General features: G+C 36.5%; 1 protein-coding gene across 8 annotated transcripts in view; it reads left to right on the forward strand.

Moving 5' to 3' along the window:
- The window catches only part of COBL (cordon-bleu WH2 repeat protein), a 156,556-nt gene that overhangs the window by 99,862 nt on the left and 35,262 nt on the right, over positions 1-21,432 (forward strand). For 7 of the 8 annotated variants that reach the window (XM_088054906.1, XM_088054905.1, XM_088054948.1 and 4 more), the window contains 2 exons: positions 5,115-5,253; positions 8,182-8,352. In XM_088054906.1, coding sequence (XP_087911032.1) covers positions 5,115-5,253; positions 8,182-8,352 — 310 coding nt within the window. The remainder of the gene's footprint in view (positions 1-5,114; positions 5,254-8,181; positions 8,353-21,432) is intronic. The other variant, XM_014256810.2, reaches the window with a different exon arrangement.

Raw genomic sequence — 21,432 nt, forward strand, 5'->3', positions numbered from 1 at the left:
ATATTAGGCACATGAATAAATGTTCTGTAAGACACATTAATGTTCAGCTGGGACTTCTTGTGGTTTCTAGTGGTAGGCATGTTGAAGCATCTGTTGCCCTGTGAAAATGCAGAATCAGCTGGGCAGAATAACTTTTATATCATTAAGTTTAGTGGACAGATTTATGTCTCCATTCTGCAGCTGAAAGATTTATCTGTCTGATTTTCCTAGAATGACTCCTCTTGGATCAAAACATTTTCTTCTCAACTGTTTTAAGTTATGTCATAGGAATATGTCTTTAAATCTAAACCCATAAATCTTACTAATGTACCAATCTACCACTTGTCTTGCATAGAATATTATAAAGGATTAGTGCAGTTATAGTTATATCAAGAGTTTAAAGCAGATTAATGAAACATTTGTCTATTTTCTTTAAAGCTTCTTGTAAAATGGCTCTTAATTATTTCAAGATTTCTTAAATTTTTTGTAAGGTTTGAGATGGTCCCACACATAGTTTGGGATGATACTGTCATTTGTTCAGTTAAAGGTTAGTTCTATTTTCTTTTTCCCTTTGGATTGCATTTAAACATTTTTGAAATTCAATAGGCATTCTGACCCCACATGATATTGTCACTAGGAGGTGTGTCATAATCTGGCTTGATTACATCAGTGTGTGTCTAGTCAGTGTGGGATGATGGAACCACTTTGTAATGAGGGTGTACTGTGGTTGAATCCATGTGCCCTTTTTCCAATTAGTTTTCTTTACTTCTAAAAATAATTTCTACAGTCATTCACTGTTTCCATGAATAAGACAATTTGTATACAAATTAGTCAATTTCTCTATAAAATTATAAAACATTCTCATTTGTAACACTGTATAAAAAGGAAAAAGATGCAAGAAAGTAGAAGGACTTTCTTTCCACAGCTTATATCATATGCTATACAATTTTTTATTTGCATATGCTCAACTATCATCTGACATCCCTTAAAAGCAATCCTTGTTCCAAACATGATTCTATTGCTGATATATCTATATTATCTGTAGCTGTGTTGTTTGAGCAGGAAGAAAATTGCTTTAAGGAGAATTTTGTTAAATATGAAGACTGAAAAATTCTTGGGGTTTCAAGATTTTTCCTTTTCTATGGCAAAATGATAGAAGTGATAGAAAAAGGAAAATTCAGTTGCCATAAGACAAATGTTTCTAACAATGTTTATAAAAATATTGGAAAGATTGGTTTGGATTTTGAAACACAAACTATGCAACTTAATGGTACGCTTTCTGGCTTACAGAAGGAGGCTCAGTTTTGGAAGCCATAAACCTGCAGTGAATTTGGGCCTAGTTGGGTCTGTGGATGAAAGAGAGTTGGCATTTACCAGATGACTTAGTACTTTTGTAAATAAACGTTTCTGTTAGAAAGTTTAAAAGGGAAGGGCTGACAAATACAAAACCAATGTCTGGTCTGTAAGTAGAGGATAGGCAAAGCAAAGGAGTGGAGCTCACACTGGAAATTGATCTGAGAATCTCCTTGTCTTTGAATGCTTGATGAACTTTCAGTAGTGGTGACTTCTGTTTCCTTGGGCCTCCTTTAATATTTTCGATTATTTCATATTCATTGCAACCTGACCCAAAAAAAAGACTAGACTTTTACTCCTGAGGAAACTTAAACTCAATTTATACATGCATTCTTAACAGATTGTTTGCAAGTAGGGTGACTGTGAAATGCTACTGATTGAAAATTTCAAGCATTGGCCTTGTAGGATCCTTTTCCACACAATTTTGTTGAGTAACATCCCCATGATGTTGTTGTTATGCTCTAAATATATTCTCAGATCTTATCTAGAGCCCTCAAATTTTGGTAAGTATGTTGAGCTTTCACAGTAGGAAAATACATTCAACACATTGCTCAGATATTTTGTCTGCAATATTGGAAGTATTTTTCAAAGAGCATGTGAGCCCTGAATGTGATGGGTTTTGGTTTTTGTTTTTTTTTTTTTTAGTTTATTATTGTATATGGTTTTATCAGTAGGGGAAGAGAAATTAGAGTATTTTTTAGATTTGGGTCATTTTTGACTTCTTTTATTCATCTCTAGCTGAGTTCACGGTATGAATTATAGTCAGAACTTAATGAACATCTTTTCAAATTATGTATTTGTTATAAAAGGAGCTGATCTAATAATTCCTTGTTAATAAATATAGGTGAAGCATAAAACTAAGCTAAGACTAGAAAATATTCTGTTAGACTCAGAGGGGCTTGTGTAACAAAATTTCAATGGGAAATTACTCCAAATAATGTTGTTAAGGCTTGATTTCTTTATAAAAGAAGCAGCCAGCCATAACAAATTATTTTTGAGTTCTATTGGTTTTGTATGTACAATTGGAAGAAAGAAACAGAATGTTCTTTGTGTTTTTTCCATTTATGTTTAGCCTCATAGGTTTACTGAAAGTTGGATTAAAGAAAATATACTTTTAACAATTTTTTGACCTTCCTCTTGAACTAGACACTTCTTATATACATTGTAGCATGACTGGTTTTAAACAAGCTTTTCATCTTTTTTATGGTGTTTGTGAAGAATACTGCGCTTAGCTGACAGTATAATAAAAGCATTTTTGTGTGCGCATTTCAGCAAACTTTCATTATTGCAGTCGTGCACTTGCTATTTCCTATCCTCTTTAACTGTAGCAGCGTGATCATCCATACATTTATCTAATGTTCCTCAGAAGATTTGACTAAGTAAGAATACATAGAGCTGAAAAGGATAAGCTGAGCTCTAACAAGGATCCTTTCTTCATAGGAATGCAGTTAGGTGTCTTTGTGGGATTTGACTATACCAAGCTAACATCCTTCACTCATCTGGTAGTTGGAGAAGTGTGATTAGTGGCCTGTGTAATTTTAAATGGGAAGACACATTTCCTTACTTTCTGCCTTGGTTCTCAAGATTTCCTAGCTTTCTCTTTTAAATCACCAGTCCAACTATTTTTTATCCTAAACTAAAATGACCTTTCTGTCTGGAGAGGGAGGAGTGAAGCTGGAAGATGCAAAATGCCATTAAAGAGCTGCAAAAGTCAAGCTTGTGAAGTGTTGGGAAAGTTCAGATGGTGCCTGGATTTAAGTTCTCCATAGCTACTGAATTTTGCAGTCTTTGTAGTACTCAAAATCCCCACTTTGATAATTTTCTTTTTTTTTTTTTATAAGGTAATATCCTGAAGAATCAAGATGCAGTGTTAAGTGCCTACATGTTGTTAGTTATTTAAGATGCAGGGGAGAAGAATGGGATTTTTTTTTTCAAAGTATTTGCCAATTTCTTCAATAGACAAGAATGCAGCATTAGATGGCTGTCCTTGGTGTAATTCCCCTTGGAACCAAAGCCTGATGAGTCTGTTTCACTGAACAGGGTTTCCCATGTTCAGCTCAACAGTGGGCATAAGTCCAATGTTTTTCAAATTCTGTGAAATTTGGTGACCAAAATTTAAGTCCACAAAACTGCAAATTACTCCTAATATTATTGCCCATTTACAATGCCTAACTTTGTATAGATTAACCTCACTGTCTTTAGTCATGCACTATATCTGGTGGAAATTTAATATAAATGCTGACATAATCCATAATAGCAGGAATTAGGACCAGGACAGTTTTCTTTCCCACTTTGTTTGGTGTGAAGGTGCAGCTCATCCTGGCTGCTGTGCTGTGTCCAATGTAGTTACTACCAAGTTTCTCCCATGCAGAATGCAGGTTCATCAAGGGGTGGAGAGTATCCGATTGTCATGTGGCGTAGTGGTTAAAGCATAATCCTCAAAGGTGGGAACAAAAGGGTTCCTTTTTTAAAATATAGGGCCCTCCTGAGTGCTTTTAAAAAGGAAGGCTAAATGAAGGAGCCGCTTTTCATATCTTAATCTTTGTAAAATTCATTTAGTCTCAGATTTTTTTACTCAACGTAAGAAAGGAAAACTGTAAATTAGTGCTTTTCCTCTGAATTCTGGTGGTAGATTTAAGCAGTGTGAAGCTACTATTTGTTTAATGAAATCTCCCACAACAATTGTATTTTAAGGATCCATCAGTCCTCTGGATTAAAGGAAATATTATGCATATGATTGTTGTCATTTTTATTTTTATTTGTTAAGCCTTTGAAATAGTAGAAAACCTATATTCTCTATATTACATACAGTAGTATTGGGACAGACAGAGCAGTTAAATCAAAGAAGTGAAGACTTTGGAGGAATGTCAGCAGTATGTCATATGTGGGCAGCCAACATTACTCTCTGCCTCAGCAAAGCCTGGTACAGACTAGTGTTGTCAGTACCTTTCAAATATAAAAATTCCACAGATTTTCCTATACAATTTTATTGTTATTGTTTTTCTGGAAAAAGGAAGTAGACCTAAGTTCCAGCAAGCTACAGAAAATTCTATGCAACCCAATGAAACTCAAGTCATTTGTATTTTCATATTTTTAAAAGTAATAAACAGTAATGAAGAAGAACTTCATAAACAAGATGAAAATGAAATTAAGAAGAACTGTTCATAAACAGTAATGAAGTCTGGACATATCAGCATGTTGCAGTTATTGGAAGCCAAGCTGTTGCAGATCTTCAGAAGCATGTCTGTGAAGTCCAGTAGGCATGAATAGGGTACAGTGTGATCTCATATCATTATGCAAGCAAACAGTCAATTCTGATTCTTCTCTCAGAAGTCCTTAGACAAGAATTTGAGAGGAAAATAAAAGAAATGAGAAAGCATTTATTCACTCTACATGCCAATTGGGGTATTTAACCATAACTTAAGGTTTGAAGAAACAAATGGAAAAGGAAAATCATATTACAGCTCAAGCTTAACAACACACGTAGTGTTGTACTCTGTTTTGCTGAGTGTTGGGCTCTCTAGTTCTCTTTTTTCCAAAACCATCAAATGCCTATCAGACTGGTATTTTGCTGTGAGTGTCTGCAGTTCTTGTCTCTTTCCTTTTCTGAGTGTAATGTTACAGTAATACTTTAATCTCTGGTTGTCACTATAAACGCTCATTATAAATATACTGTGCTGAGAAATTAGGTCATATGGCAAACACTTTTTTTTTGGTTATTGAAAATTTACAACATCAACAAAATATGTGTTTTTACTGTGCTTATTTTTCAATTTTGTTAGATATCACAAGGAGTATCCCTGAATGATTTGAGGAAAAAGAAGAGGCGTGCCCCTCTTCCACCAGCTGTGTCTGCTCCACCCACTCCCACCATGCCAAACAGGACTGAAGACAGGGAAGACAAGAGGAAGAGCACAATGGGTGAGAGGCGTTCTTTTCTCCTGAATGACCCTATTCATGTGCTTTCAATGCTCACTGTTTGAAGTTGCCTTAATTCTGTTATGCTGTGAGTTTGGAAACCTTTGTAACTTGGGGGAAAAAACTACATTTCTCTGCAGAATGAAAGTCTGGAAATAAGTGTTTGTATATTACCTCTTTTTTTTTTTTTTTTTTTTAAATGGCACCATTCAGAGTACCACAGGGTAGTAAAATGTAGATAACCCTCATCAGAATATTTGAATATTTGGCACCTTATATACAGAAGCACTAGCCCTGTGCCTATTCTGTGTCTTGAAGGTCATGATTGGTTTGCTAGTAAATAGAAATACAAAAATAGTAAATGGAGATGCTAATAAATGGAGATAGGCCAATACTGAATGCACCTGAAGCCATGAAGTTCTGCTAGAACCAAAGTACAGTCAACTTGGTTTAGTGTTTCCTCATGTTTCTAAAGCCTGAAAAAAATTTATTTTCATATAGTCCTCCATCAGTTTGACATCAACTGTCCATATAAAATAAAGTTGGGATTTTTTTAAATTTTGTCCTCACTTTTATTATAAATCAGTATCTGATGCGTCTTTACTAATCAGTAGAAGAAAAGAACTGATGCTCTCAAAGGAATGCCATATGTACCTACACTCAACAAAAGAAACTGTAGCTTCAGCTGCACGTGGCACCACATTTACTCGTACAGGAAAACTGAACAACATTCTCCCAGACCTCTGTTGTTGTCTGCCTGGTAGCTTGTTGAGATTGGTGAGAGCTTTGCCTGAGTGAGGACACCAGGATTATGCTTCTAGCAAGCAAAGTGATTTTATAATGGGTCAAATTATGAGATAATGACCCCACATATTGGAACTCATTTTTCAGTACATTAAGAGAATCGTTCTTCAAGTGCCATAATGCACTCAGTGCACTTCAGTTCATGCCTTTGACCTCATGTTTCATAAAATGCCTAAGACATACAGATATGACATTCAGTTATACATAATTGCTTACATTACAAATGCCTCACAGTTTAGAATGAAACCTCTTGGCTTTGCACCAACATTTATTTTCAGTAAATGCTTCACATTTAATGCCTCAGCATTTATGTAGCAGCAGGAGTCCATTATCATGTGATATATTTGACTCCATTGACATCTCTTATTTAAACTCTCTAAGGGCAGGGTTATTGCTGGGCCATATAACACAGGAGTTTTCAGAAAACTGGCTTACTTTTAATCAGTACAGATGTCACACTCTACTGCTTCTCATGCTTTGCCCTACTATTGGTCACTTTCTGATGACATTTGTTGCTTTAACTTTTTATGAGTGTTCCTTTTTTGTATTGCTGGTCAAATTTTACAGATGAGATATAGCAGAGCAGAGCTACTTCTTGGTCTATTCAGTACTGTGTACATAAGTGCTTGAGGGCCAGACTCTGCTCATGTAGGATTCCGTAGTATCGTTTGCTTTAATGGAGCCTTATTATTTTACACTGACAAAGAACTCGTCCCACAGAAGCCCTGTCTTCAGTGCTTTTTGTTTTCTGCTACTTTCTTCAATGAATGTGTTCATTAACAAGAAAAAAATGTTACAGCCAGAGAGGGTTGGTAAAACAGCCTCTCTTCGGGGCCCTTGCAAGAAAACAATGAGAAAGCACAGATGGCTCTGAAAGCATGAGAGAAAAGCTGTGAAAAAAGCAAGACTGTAGTGAGGGGAAAAACGTGCTGCAATAAATAGTCAGCCACATGATGGAAAAAGTATTAAAGATACCTGTGTGGCTCACAAGTTAGCCATGTGAATCAAAGCAAGAGATCCAGTTTCTCAAACTGGCAAATTCCCCATAGTATTCAATACTGAATCATTTATTGTGACACCAAAATATTGTGCCAGATTTCCTCAAAGCAGTAAAAAAGGGCTTGCACATTTGCCAGCATTAAATTGAGTCTCTGGAAGATACTCCTCCAGAAGCTAGTGACTCCTGAATTAAAAATCATAATGGTTAAATCATTTTTTGTCCCCCTTGGTGCTGCTTCCCTTCTCAGCAACCCCAAAGCTCAAGCTGGAGAGTGTAGGAATGGATGAGACCAAACATCTGTCTCTGCCAGCATCCATCTGCAGCAATGACCACAGCACATGCTTCAGGCAGGGTATGAAAGCAGAATGAGCAGGTAGTCATGGTTCCTCAGTGCACTTTCAACCTCTAAGGGCATTCCAAATAACAGTAGCTCAAGTTCTGTACACTGCAAACTGTCATTTTAACATTGAAAGTGGTTCACAGAGTACGGTGCAAAGACACATGTATTTATTTAGTTATTGCACATAGTGTTGAAATAATCCCCCAGACAAAGTTATGGGCATTTCCTTTGATAGCTTCAAACATTATTTTGCAAAAAAACAACTTAATCATCTGCTTCTCTACAATGTCAAAATAATGAAATTGACTCAAAAAGAAGAAAAAAAAAGCCTATAAGATAGTGACAAAATAGTGACCTAACTCATTTACCTCTTTCTCTCAGGAAGAGCCAAGAAATAGTCATGTAAAGTATCTTAGAGATCAACAAATTCAGGCAGTTTAACACTGCAGAAGATACAATAAAACACATTTTTCACATTTTCTTACACAGTATTTTTCAATTTTTTTTATTTTGCCTAACTGTTTTTTCTCCATTCTTATGCCTGCCAAAACCGGTGATTTTGTTAGTTGTAATGTAGATGTATGTGCTGGGCTCAATTCTGGTCCCACTGCTGTTGGTTTAAAACCCACTTTTTCCTTCTCCGCTAATTATTTGGATGTAAATAAGAACAGAATTAGATCCAGAAAGGCTCTGGATGTGGGTAAGGGAAAATCAATGTGTTTTTAAACGATGAACAGAGCAATCATTATCTTGCAATGAAGTAACAAGTCAATTGATCCCCCTGTAGGTGATGGACGGCAGGTGCCACAAAAGCCTCCTAGGGGCACCACTCGTGGTCCCCCCCAGTTAGTGATCCCCCCACCCCCACCTTACCCTCCTCCTGGCAGTGACATTGTGGATCCAACAGTGTGTTACAGAGAAGCAGATGTTACAGCACCAACAGAGCTGGTACCTAAACGTATGTTTGAAAATGTATTTGCGTTTCCATTCTTTGGATGATTGCTCTCAGGGGTAGCTTTTCCAGACTTTCCTCTCTGCTCTTTAAACATCCGTGTGTGTTTTTCCCCCTTTTTCCAGCCTGTTGTCTTTCAAAATGTCCAATGCAGTATAACTAACTAATATAAAATAAACAAAACACTTGTTTGGAGAGAGTTTTGCATGTGATACCTAGTCATTGTACAAAAGCATTTTTAAATAACCATCAAGCTTTGTTGCTTTGTTCAACATTTTGAAAAAAGAAAAAATCTGTGGTCTTGTATTAATTCCCCAAGTTTATTTTTCTGTGCTTAACAAATTTTTTGCCTCCCCAGAGATGAGTTCTTTTGAGAGTCAATGGGTCTATCAATCTAGGTCAAAAACTGCAGTGTCTTTCTTAGGAAAATTAAACCAATTACAGGAGCTGTATATTGTTAAGGGCCTTCCTGTCCTAATGGGTACCTCCTTCTTGGCATCTCTGGGTAGTTCTTTGTGTGTTCTTCACCTTGGGGCATAACAGTTTTCAGACAAAGAAGTACAATATTTTTCACATCCCCGTGTACTTGTGAAAAACATGTTTCATGCTGCTTTTTCATGCTTATCCATTGACTGCCTTTAAATCTTTGTACACAATCCAAGTCTTTGATCATGTATTATGTTCCCTGTGGGCTTGCCCTGCACACCCATGTAGAGCTGGTAAAAGCAGCAAAGCTCTGCACATTATGACATCTCATGGATGCACTTCCTTTGAAGACTAGGAGGGTGTCTCCTAACTATAGGATAGACAACTGTCTCTATTGGCTACTAATTTGACAGAAGGTCTCTTTCCAGGACCTTATGTTTACCAAAAGTATTCTGGAGGTTGCAGTTACTCTGATACATTAATGTGAATGTGTTTGCTGGTGATTACCAGCCAAATCTAAAGCACTGTTTTTCAAATCTTTTCAAATCTGCCTGTATCTGCTGAGAAGATAAAAATTGGTAAGTTTTATTGGGAGCTAATGATGGAAATTAAGGAGATCATACTAGCAGAAAACCTGAATCTTACTGAGGATTAATGCTGACTTCTTTACCAACACATGCACAGAAATCGTATCGTACTTAAAATCTTCATTTTATTCAAGATACCATCAGCTTGCCTACAATGTTTTCATTATTAAAAATCCATTGTGGCCTTCTTTGCATTAATATTTCTGCTTTATTTGCATTTCTATCACTGTTATTTTGCAATGCTTTCCTGATCTACCTTGCTGATCAAATACCCTTTAATCAATGCAACCCTCATGTAATCAGTGTGATCATTTGCTCTTAAACAAACACAGTATCTCAGCCAAAAGGATTTGATTAAGCTTGTACATAGAAACATAACATGAGTTTTTATTGTCCTCAACTTACTGAGAGCAAGAGCTTAGTGGGTATTTATTTTAGACTTAAAGCATCAGTGTTGGAGAGAGACAAGTTTTAGCTCTGTAATTATGCTGTGTCCTATGTAGATAAACATAAGTGTGTGGATTTTCACAGGACAAGCATGTATAGATGTACCTATGAGAGACAGCAGCACATAGGACAGATGCTGATTACATTGCCTAATGCCATTCTAAAAGGTGCTTAGATACCATAGCAATTGAGCTGTGTAAGAACAACATTTTGCAATGATGTGTTATATTGCCTGAGAATGCCTCAAGCAGTTCAAATAAGATTTGGGCGGTAGATTCAAAGAACAACAAAATTTTCAATCTTCCTAACTCTAACCTCAGTAAATGTGTTTTCTCATAGAATAAGGTGGGGAGGAGGATAAACTGGTGATGCCAGCTGTTGATAAAAGGCATGGGGTTTTTTTAAATCACTCTCAAAGCAGCTTTCTCTGATAACAACTGTGGTCTTCCTTTGCTGAGTGGGTGACTGTCAACAGCAGTATGTGTTCCACAAGAAAAAATTTCCACTTAGAAGTTAAAATTCTGTGATCCTGTGGAGTTTAAATTCTCACTTCTTATGATCTGCCACTGTTTCTTTCTTTGAAGCTTTTGAAACTTTCTGTGAAGTTTCCTGCCTTCTTGCCTGCCTTCCTGCATGCCTTCCTTCCTGCCTTCCTTTCTGCCTGCCTTCCTGCCTGCCTGCCTTCCTTCCTGCCTGCCTGCCTTCCTGCCTGCCTGCCTTCTTGCCTGCCTTCCTGCCTTCCTGCCTTCCTGCCTGCCTGCCTGCCTTCCTGCCTTCCTGCCTGCCTGCCTTCTTGCCTGCCTTCCTGCCTTCCTGCCTTTCTGCCTTCCTGCCTTCCCGCCTTCCCACCTTCTGTCTCCTTGTGCTCTGGGAGACACAAGTTGAGGGATTTTCATATCCTAGAGAGTGGTGGCAATCACTTTTCACTGAGTTTTCCAAATTTATGTGAAGTCTAAGTGATTCATGTGTGTGTATATATAAATATATATGTATGTATATATACTTGAGCTTTTCTGTATCAAATGGTAAGAGTCTCTTCCACAAGTAAGGGTACAAAATTTCCTCACAGTTTTTGCTCTTAAATATTTTTTTTCTGATTACATGATGTTTTCTCTAACATTTGGTCTGGTAGAACCTTAACTGCATGTTGTGTGCATTTAAATTGATGTGTTTATGGGATCCTTCCTTCTTCCTTATCTTACTAATCGGATTGTTCACAGCCTGATTCTAAGATTGATTGTACTTTGGGAATGCAGAGATGGAGATTGTTGGATGGTGTTTGGTTATGTCACATTGCTTGTGAAATTCCAAATGTGTGAGTTGGTGGTAAACTCTGTGCTACTTACCAGAGGTAAAGAAATCTTTCGCATAGTGAAAGACTGCTCCACCTAGACAAGCAACTGAAACATGCTGCCTTGAAATGTCAGCCAGCTCATTAGAGTAAATCCAGTATTCCTGCGAAACTCCTCATTAGCCCTTTATTTGGCTAGTTATGAACTATCATTAAGATATGCAGTAAGAAATTAAAAGCTCTATGGGAAAGAATATACAATTCCCCTTCCTGCAGAGTGAGATCCTGAAGTTAAGTTTTTCACTCTGGCATTGGATAGAGTACTCATGAACTCAGGGCTCACACTGGGTAAGGGCTTGACAACTGATTGATTTGTAAATTTCAGAAAGTGGTCTGTCTTTGAAGAAATTAAATTATGGTTTGAACCCGTCCTTGTTTTTAACTAGAGATCAAAATAATCAAACATCACTTAATTCAAAGTTTTTTAAGAGGTGAAGGAGTGGGTATACCATTTAATTTTCTGTAGATAGCATGTGTACTACTGTTTGATGAATAAAACCAGGTTAATCTTAACATATTATGAGAACAGAAAAGAGCCTTGTCCCTCTAATTTTTAATTTTTTTTCATTATATCACTGATATATGGATAGGTAATACAAGCCAGTTGACAAAGGCAATGACAGTTTCACAAAGAGTTCAGTCCTATTTCTTCAGTCACCATACATATATATAGTCTTTCACAGGGCTAGATTCTAAGAGATGGGTTTTGTTAGCTTGAAGCAAAAATGGGTAGAAACACAGAGGAAGCTTCACTCTCTTACACATGGCTCTAAGTCAACTGAGAACTGAGGGCTACTGTGCAGGGAGCTTTGCTGGCTTGTCATGGTACACTGCTTCATAAGGTACCCACTACTTCAAGTGACCCAGCCTTTTCTTTCTCAGAAGTGGTCCTTAAAGCAGAATGCCTGCAGGTGTGGCTTAGGAGGCTTTTATTGCCACCACTACTCTTACTCATTCAGGCAATCTGAGGCTAAATAATGAAGTTGAATCTCCAATATCATCTATCTTACTCCTTCTGAAGAATTAAAGTTCAGGCCAAGTAAAGCAGAATTCATAGACATACTGACATATCAGTAAGTATTGTGCTGTTAGGATTGAGTTAGCTTATACATGAACCCAGGTAATTAGTCTCAGTGCATCTACAGGATTCCAAATTTTAACACATGTGCCCATGCACCTACACCTCCTTTGGGCATTTGTTTCTTTTATGATACTGAGCATGCTAGCCATTCTGCTGACTGACCTACACAATACTTATAATTTTATTTCTTTACTCTCTTCCCCTGACAGTTTACTGTTGTGCATCATTTCCTTCATACTCCAAGCGTGTCTGACAGACCTTACCTCTTCCTATGACCTTCATCCTGTTGCCTCTGCTATCCTGATTCTTCTGTTGCCTTCCTTCCTCCCCTGCTGGAAAGAAAAACAACTTTTTTTTGACTGAGATTTTGGCTTCTTTTCTTTTTTAACTTGCACATTCTCTATTCTCACATTCTCACATTAATCTCTCATGTTACTTTTGATTATTTCTGGCTGTGGTTCATACTCATTTGTGAAATGTATGCTCCAGAACTGAATGGTGTGTTACATAAATCTATATATCAGCCTCAGAAAGATTACCTGTCGTTCTTTTCAAAAAGATTCTCTTTATTTTGAGCCATTGTTCAATTTGATTTGGTGTTGCAGAGGAGTGTGTTCTTGGGACAGGGTATGTTACTTTCCACATTGTTTAAGGTTTTAATGAAAAGTTTCTAAAAACTTTTTCTTTCTGTTACTCTAGGTATAAAATTTTGTATTCTCTATCTGTTCTATTTTCCTTTTATTACATCTGTTTTGTTCCTTTGGAGCAAAACTAGAACTGGGCATGACCTAGTCAAGTTGAAGTGCAAGATTATTTCTGTATCTTGGCAATCAATCAAGCTGTCAAGAAAAAAGAAACAGGATCTATAAGGGGCTTAAAAGGAATACCAAGAACCAATACCAAGTGCACTGATTCATATTCTTTACTTCTGCTTTCATCCTGATACTTAATATGAGTAATTTTGTCTGGATGCTGGAGACATGGTGTAGAAATCAAGGTGTGTTCTATTTCTGTAACAAAAGATGCAAACACTGTTTGCTCAAGATACATCTTGTTCCACAAGTCTCCTTTTTTCACTTGTACTAGGAATAGTCAGTGAGTTCTAACTAAAATATCATCTATAGGTTTGTACTTAGCAAAAACATCTTTGTGCTAAAGGAAGTTCTTCATGAGAACAGCCCATAAGACATATATTTTTAATAATCCTGAACTACAAACACAGGGTTTATGAGTTGTAATGTAATGATGCACACACCCAGAACTATTCTGACCTCACATGTACTGTGCTTTAAAACGTTCATGTTATTTAAATGAGTGACTTGCAATACATAACTCTAATTTAAATGATGAAAAATTATTGTCTCGCCCTCAAGCAAATAATCATGTTAATCTTGACTTCTTTCCAGGTAGGCAAAATGGAGAGTAAGAAAGCAAAGCATTCCTACAGATAATATAAAATGTGACTAAAATGCTGTTTGACAGTTTTTAATACAAATATGACATGTAGTAAGTAAGTGATTCTTTAGAAAGTAAACTTAGTACCCTAAGGGTCTTCTAATAAAAGTGAAGTGGATTTTAACTCTCTGAGCTGCCAGGTACTTTGTAATATCTTCTTAAGGCAGGACAATAGTTTAATTGTAACTCTTTGCTAAAAAAAAACCCCAAAAAACCTACATAAAGTAGTTGTTCATAATGTGAAGATTTAAAACCTAATTTACCCATTCTCATTACTCTATTTGCATCCTCCGCTCCACAGACTTAAATGGCTCTTGGAGTCCTAAGTAGTGTTAAAATAATGAAGTGGTAAAACAAAGTGTTTTATATTGAGTACAAGGTACTGTGTATGATCTAAGCAGTTCTTTCCATTTACACAATTTTCACTTAAAGGTGGTACAAGTTTTCAACAAAATCACATTTTTAATGAAAAAAATCTCCTTGCTTTGAAAGGATACAGCTATGGCCCCTCTTCACATAGCTGGCATGTTTCCTACAAATAGCAGTGACTTTTCAGGTAACCTCCTCCGGCTCTTAAAAGCTGTAAGTGAAATCTCAAAAAGTTCATTATTTACACTTAATTTACCTTTATTAAAATGCAAAATTTACCTCTAAAATACATTCCGGGGAATGAACAGTTTTTGTGAAATTCCTAGGTTAAATATTTTAAAGACCAGCTTAAGCTAGCCAGCTCTGCCTTTCAGGATTTAAAAAGGATCATTGCTTATGTTCACTCATATTTGTTTATTATGATTTCAGAAGTTACAGATACATAAATACTAAACTGAACTTACAAAAAAATATAGAGGAAAGATTTCTGTGTCTTTACAAGAAATCATCCTAGTTATCAGAAATTATACTATGACATTAGTTTGAAACCCCCCAGTACTGTATATGGTATCAGAAAAATCTTTCAGTGACACTCATGACGTCCAGATCTGTTGAGTGGAATTGCACAGATATTCTGTCTCAGAACTGTTATTTCATAATAGAGTGTATGCACAGAGGAGTTTAAGCAAAGTGTGATTGAAGGGCTGGGAACTTACTGGTTCATGAACATAGCTCAGCCCTGAGGTACTGTTGCGAAGTTCCTGTTTGTTCCAAGCTTCAGCTCAGGATTTGTAAGGGCTCCTCAACTTGGCTTCTGAAAGGGAATGAGTTTTTCTGTCATTTTCAATAACAGGAAGGAGTATCAGTTTAGGTCTCAGATGGAGTCTTAGGTCAGCAGTGATATGAAGGGCCATTAGCATGGTTTTACTCCTTTTATTTTAACCTTGAAGACTTTGGAAGTATAGTGAGAATGACGTGGAGAAGTTTACAACAAATTGACCACTATAATAATTTTTTTATAAAATGCTATTACCAGAGTTAGTAAGAAACACATTTAATATACTCAGGGTTTATCTGTACTACCAAACATCCTTGTTCAAATGCTGATCTTCTTGTTAAGATATCTGGGATGAAAATCAAATAAGCAATTAAAAAAAAGGAAAATATCATTGAGCCCTTTATAGAGAACAAATATATGCCTAGATAACTTATAAATCAAAACAAATTCCTGTCTTACAACTCCACTGTCAGTGACATTCAGTGCTCTTAGGTATGTATAATTTATGACTAAACCTATTCTTATGAATGATCTCAACCCATACGAAATCCATTGAATTAGAAACAGATTAAGCTTCGTGGTGCACAAGATTTTACTGACATGCTTTTGTACTTTTGACCACCAGAGGGAGCCGGTGTTGTCCTAGAGTCACAGTAGGAGAACAAGAAAGAATAACACTAAAAGTTAATTTCAACCTGATAGATCCCACACTTGCATAAAGTTTTCAAGTTTTTAGTTTTTGAAGGAGTTTTTTCTCTGCAACTAAAAACAAAAAAAATAATTTTGTTTCTGATTTTTTTTAGATCAGTTTCATCACAAATATGAAAATGAAGAAAAAATTATATTTTCAGGTGATGCCACTGTGATGGCATCTTCCAGATACAAGCTCACATTTTTTGCTCTAAGCTTTCTCAAAATATGGTGGCATATTGAGTTGGCTATTATATTGCATAGATATTGCCTCTGTATCTATAGCAGCTGTGTCCAAAGTGTGCTAATTAGTACAAATGGTTGGTGTACGTTCATAAAGCATGCATAAGTGCATAGAAGTAGGTCAGGTCTAGTGCCAGTATAGAAAGACTGTGTTCCACTAGGTGGATCTTATCAGCTTGAGTTTTAGAATTTAAAAATCATGACCAGATCAGTTTAGTATCCATCTTCTTTCATAGACAAATAATTTCAATACCAGCAATTCAGTCACTTAGAGACTGAAATCTCCAATTTTCAAAACATCCTTAAATATCTTTTCTACATGTAATACTTCTGGGATTTTTCCTTGCCATTGGAATCTTTGAGGAACAAAATGAATGTTGTCTTTCTCACTGGGCAGATGGATTTTTTTTTTCCTTTTCTAGTCACAAGACTGTAGAATAATACTAAACATTTAACTCATTCCAATTTTATATTTAGAAAATGTGCTACTGATCCAGCATTGAAAATTATTCTGGGCAGGTAAAATATGGAGAAAAGTATTCTAAATATATAAGTAGATAAAGGAAATATTTCTCATCTTGCTGTTTTTCAATGATCCAGTAGGATCCTCCACAGGAGAATGACTGGAAGAAAAATCATCCAGTTTGAATTGTATGATGAGTTGCAAAAACTTATGATGCATTTGTTTATTAAACATCCAATCTATCATATCCCCATCATCTGTCCCTTTATTCTGCTTTTTTGAAGTGAACTCTGTGGTCATAATTCTCATAGCCTCATCATTTATGTTTACAGCCAGTTTAATCCCCCCCTTATTGTTCTCTCCCAGTTTAAAAGTGCCTCTTTTTGAGAGCTGGGCTCTGTGTGTGTATGTATGACAGCAGTTCTGTCTTCAGAGCTTGGCTTCCAGTCACTACCATGGCTCTCAATATATATTTACTGCATATAGTAGGCACCACTTAACGTTCCATACAAAAATACATGTTATTTTAGAAGACAGAATGGAACTTACTCCATCCCTCGAAAATTACAGCCATGTTGTTTTCTGATTACATTGTAAAACTATGGACTCCCCCCTCAAGGACAGTGAAACAAAATTGATGTCTCTGTTTACACTTCTTATTCATAAGCTTCTGCTATAGCAGCTCTGTGGCTAGAGAAGTCCACTGTTAAAATGCATAAGAAATTGACAAAACAAAAAGTGGCATAATTAATTCTTTGTTTATCCAGAAGAGTTTACAGGTAATAAATGCTGATTTTTGCTGAGATGAGTAAGGAGAAAGGTGATCTTGCATATTTCCCTGCAAGAATGCCCTGCTTTATTCCTTTTTTACTGCATATTCTTGTGTATGCTTTGGCACCATTTACTAGTGGTAAATGACTGTTGAAAGCATCAAGTCCAAAGAAAGAATGAATGACTCTAGAAGCTAGCAACATACTGAATTGGTATCAACTAATAAGTCCTTTCTATTCCTTGAATGTACCTTGAACATGAAAGATTTTTCTTTCTGTTCACTTCTAATAAGAAAATAGTAAATTTGGGTCACTAGATCTGCTTCATTTTCTCATGCCTTGAGAAAGTTCTAAGGAAGGAGGCTGAGTCCTGGGTACAAACACTGTTGGAAAGCGTGAGTAATTTCATATTCCCTTATAATCCCCTGCTTATGCTGCCTACTTGTATTGGACATAAAAGTTGTAATTTTGCAGACTTTGAGCCAGAAGTCAGTGTGACTGTAAGGGAGCACAATCACTTTGAATAATTGAAGAAAATATTTTCTGGTTACATAAGTATGGGATTGGACCCCCGTGAATCAAATAGTCTTTCTAGACACATTTCCCGGTGTCAGATTTTTAACTGGCTACTTACCTATTTCCTGCAGTGTGGAATAAACCTGAGCTTTCCTTTTTCCCATCCTGACTAAATGTCATGGCATTTCTCCTCTTAATTCCCTTGCAGACCAGCTTTGCAATCCAAGTGGTCTGTGGATAACTGTGAATGTTCTTCCAAGTGAAACCAAATTCTCTGTTGTCCTCTTTCTTTGTCAAAAGAAGAGCAGTTTTAACTACAGGAGCTGTACCTTTAATAACTGAGTGGCATCTTAGACATACTCTGCTGCCCTTGAATGGTGGAATGTGAGGAGTTCTCACAGCCGTACACATAGCTCTAAACTTTATCAGTAACAAGTGGGACTAAACGTCTGTGTTCAACCAAATATGTGCATGTGGTGCAAGAGTGTGTGTAAGAACTTTCATCCTGGGTGTGAATTTGAGCCAGGTTTACACATAAGGTCTGGGCCAAATCAAACTTGAAGGCTGGTGCTTTAAATGGCATTTATAGTGGAAGATCCTACAATCAAATACAGGAAATGCTCATGGAGTTGCAGTAAACCAACCTGAATTTTTTTCTCTGTTCCAGTAGGTGGTGATTCTACTACCCAAGTGCTTTCCCATCCTTAGAGATGCTCATACTCAGCTTTTCCTATTACCGCTTCTAAGTCAGTAAACACTGACTAACATGCCTACCTACTTTCTTCTAAGAAATTGAGTATTCTGGCCATGCACATTCACTTCTGGGTTTTTGGGCATGAGGGAGCAAAAGGCTGAGAGCAGAGACAGCTTCTCTTTTGTCAGATGCTTTTGTGGATTCCATAATTGGTTCCTGGGATGGATAAAATAATTACTTTCTAACCTACTACCATAAGTAAAGGTGGGGTGTAATGGAGAGCAAAGACCTAAAACAAAAGAAGATGGAGAAAAGAATGAGAAAGGAGGACTATGACAGACAAATACCATTTTTTCTTTAAAGACTATAGTGATTAAAAGGTAAAAATAAGGTTGCTAAATATATGGTGCTCTCCCATAAACAGTGAAAGACTGGTAGGGGATTATCTGCTTGTTTGTTAGAGCAAACAAAGCAACTAATTTTTCCACTTTAAGCATCTAATAAAAATTATTATTGTTTTCTGCTTTTTAAAACATGAAGGTAAGCATTTTTCTTTTCTCTTCAATGGTTTGGTTTTTTTCTCAATTTCTTGACAAGGTAAAAAAGGGAAAATATTTTACAGTTTGTAAAAGCATAAAACTCACTGAGGAAATAGTTTCAACATTTTTTTCTAAACTATGTGGAAACACAAGAGATCTGTTTTTATGGTGTCTATGGATGAAGCAGTCAAGGTTTGAATGAATATATTTCTTAAAACATAAGAATTATGACAAATTATAAAAGATTTGTAAAGATTGTAAGAAAATATAATTACTGGCTTTAAGTTCAAGATAAGAGTTTTGTTTACTTCACTTTTACTTGTAAGAGATGGAGCATTTTGGAAGGCAAACAAACTCTTATAAACTTGTTCTCCAGAAAGGCTCACAGTGGACTGCCAAGGACTGTAGAAGGGCCACCCTGTATAATTTCTTGGTGTGGCTGGAAGTAGATGACAGTTTGGGATCTACTGCATGAATGCATTGGTACCTTGGTTTTGTTCTGAAACCCTTTTTGGGTACTACCAGTCTCAGATGTGTTGAATCAATGCTTAGGAGTGACGCTATTATTTTTTACCAAGTGAAACTTACTCCTCTGTTCTCCCAGTAATAAGAAACATATTTTTTCTTTTTTCCAGAAGAGATCCTACTCCAATTAAATTCAATGTATATGAATATTTTATTGATTCCTTGCAGGTTAAAACTGTATTTTTCACTTCTAAAACCCTCGTCTGTTTGCCTTGAGAGAATTAGAACAATATGCTGATTAACTGACCAGTCAGTAAAAGAAACTCAGAGGTTTAAGTGTCCAAGTTTTCCAAATGAAAACATTTTGGTAAAAAAAAAAAAAAAAGCATGCATATACTGTAATTTCATTGTTTGCTCCACTCCCTTGTGGACATGCCCAGCTTCCTCTGTACCTGGCAGCTTTCCTGTTCTGTATTCATCATGCTAATCAATGGGATTCAGATGTTCCTGAAATAAAATAATTTGTCTTCAGTCTGCTCTTACAAAGGACACAGACTGTGCTGGAAAGTCTTTTCTTCACTTTCAGAGTACATTTAATGCATGCCACTGTTCATAATACAAGGCTTTGGCAATGTATCGATTGCTTTCTTTTACACAAAAAATCCTTGCACAGGGAAACTCCTTGTGGTTTTTTCCACAGACTTAAATTAGTGCCTGTGAGAAAATTAGCAGGCTGAAAGCAATTGAGACAGAAGTCTTTAAACTTTCATGCGGTAATGGGAAGAATAATAACAAACCACCAGCTTGATTCTGTGCTGGTTTGATAGAGGCCACTCTTAGGTGAGTGGAGGGTTCTATAATACCATGCTGAAATTATGAGCAAGCAGGAGAATTAAGGTAGTGTTTGAGCATTACTGTACAAACTGTACTGTACAAAGTGTAACGGTGGCCACCTGCTAAAAAATTTTCCAACACACTTCTTGGGTAATGGTTTTAGGAAAAAAAATTGACTGGCTCTTTGGAGTTTAAAAGAGAAGGTGTATTTTTTTAATAGTCTTTTTATTTTTTTAATTAGGGATAAGAACAGGAAAGAGAGAGGATATTAATGAATAAAAAGGGGAAAAAATGATGGAGATTAAAATCCCAGGACCTTGAGGTTCTTGCTTTTAAAAACCAAAAATATTTGAGAATTTTCCCTTTCTTTTTTTCTTCTTTGTTTTTTTATTTTCTTCCCCAGGACCCCACCAAGTAATTTCTTAACCATTTCTTTTGAACTTCTGTATTAATGACTGAGCTCTCTGATATCTAAACCCTACCACACTTGGGGCTGAAGTTTTGCTATTGTTTCTAGCACACTTCCCTCAGTATTCCTGATAGATAATAGAAAATAAACTTTTATGTCAACAGGTACATGAAAAAAGTCTCTGCTCTGCCTTCTATCTCTTTATTAAACTTTTGTGACTGAACTTCAGACTGCTATCCTTCCTGACTCATTCAGGAGAAGCCAGTAGCCAGCTTAAAATTTACTGGAGGGTTTCATAGACAACCTTAAAACCTACAATAGGGTGACCTTCTCAGCCTAATTTGAGGAGGAACTGATGCTAAAAAAAAGAAACTCAAATGCATTTCCAAAATTCCCCCTTTTATGCTGATCCTATTTAAGCACATTAACTCAGGTGAAAAATTCCCCAAACTAGCTTGCCTGTTTTGAGGATATATATGATCATAGCAAACCGTCAAATTCTAGAAATGGCCCTGCTCCAGCAAAGCACTCAAGCATGCTTAATCAGGTACCCCATTATACAGCATGCACATTATTATTGAATGAACTGTGTAAATTAAAGCCTTAAAATGCTTCACATGAATAAAAATGCAGACAAATTTTCCCTGTGGGGATTCATCCCATGCAGGAGATATCTGCAGCTTTGCATTTTAATCAGTGAACAGTCTGATCCTGCTGCTGTTGAAGTCAGGGGCAAAACCTAACTGCTGCAGTGGAAGCAGGATCTGATACTAACAGTGTGTTAGTATCATGAAAGGGGAAAATTTTTTCCAAGTGGATGTTCAGATGATGACCCATTTCTTGCATCAGGCTATTGTTCACCAGAGCACCAGAGATGGCACTGCCATTAACATTTTACTATCCACAAATCAGTACAAAGCGTAACATCCAGTTACCACTCTTGCATGTTTGCATTTCTTCAAGTTAATA

This window comes from Pseudopodoces humilis, chromosome 1 (genome assembly GCF_049639895.1).
Source record: "Pseudopodoces humilis isolate 2021_Gansu_Grassland_sample_001 chromosome 1, ASM4963989v1, whole genome shotgun sequence".
NCBI classification, from domain to species: domain Eukaryota; kingdom Metazoa; phylum Chordata; class Aves; order Passeriformes; family Paridae; genus Pseudopodoces; species Pseudopodoces humilis.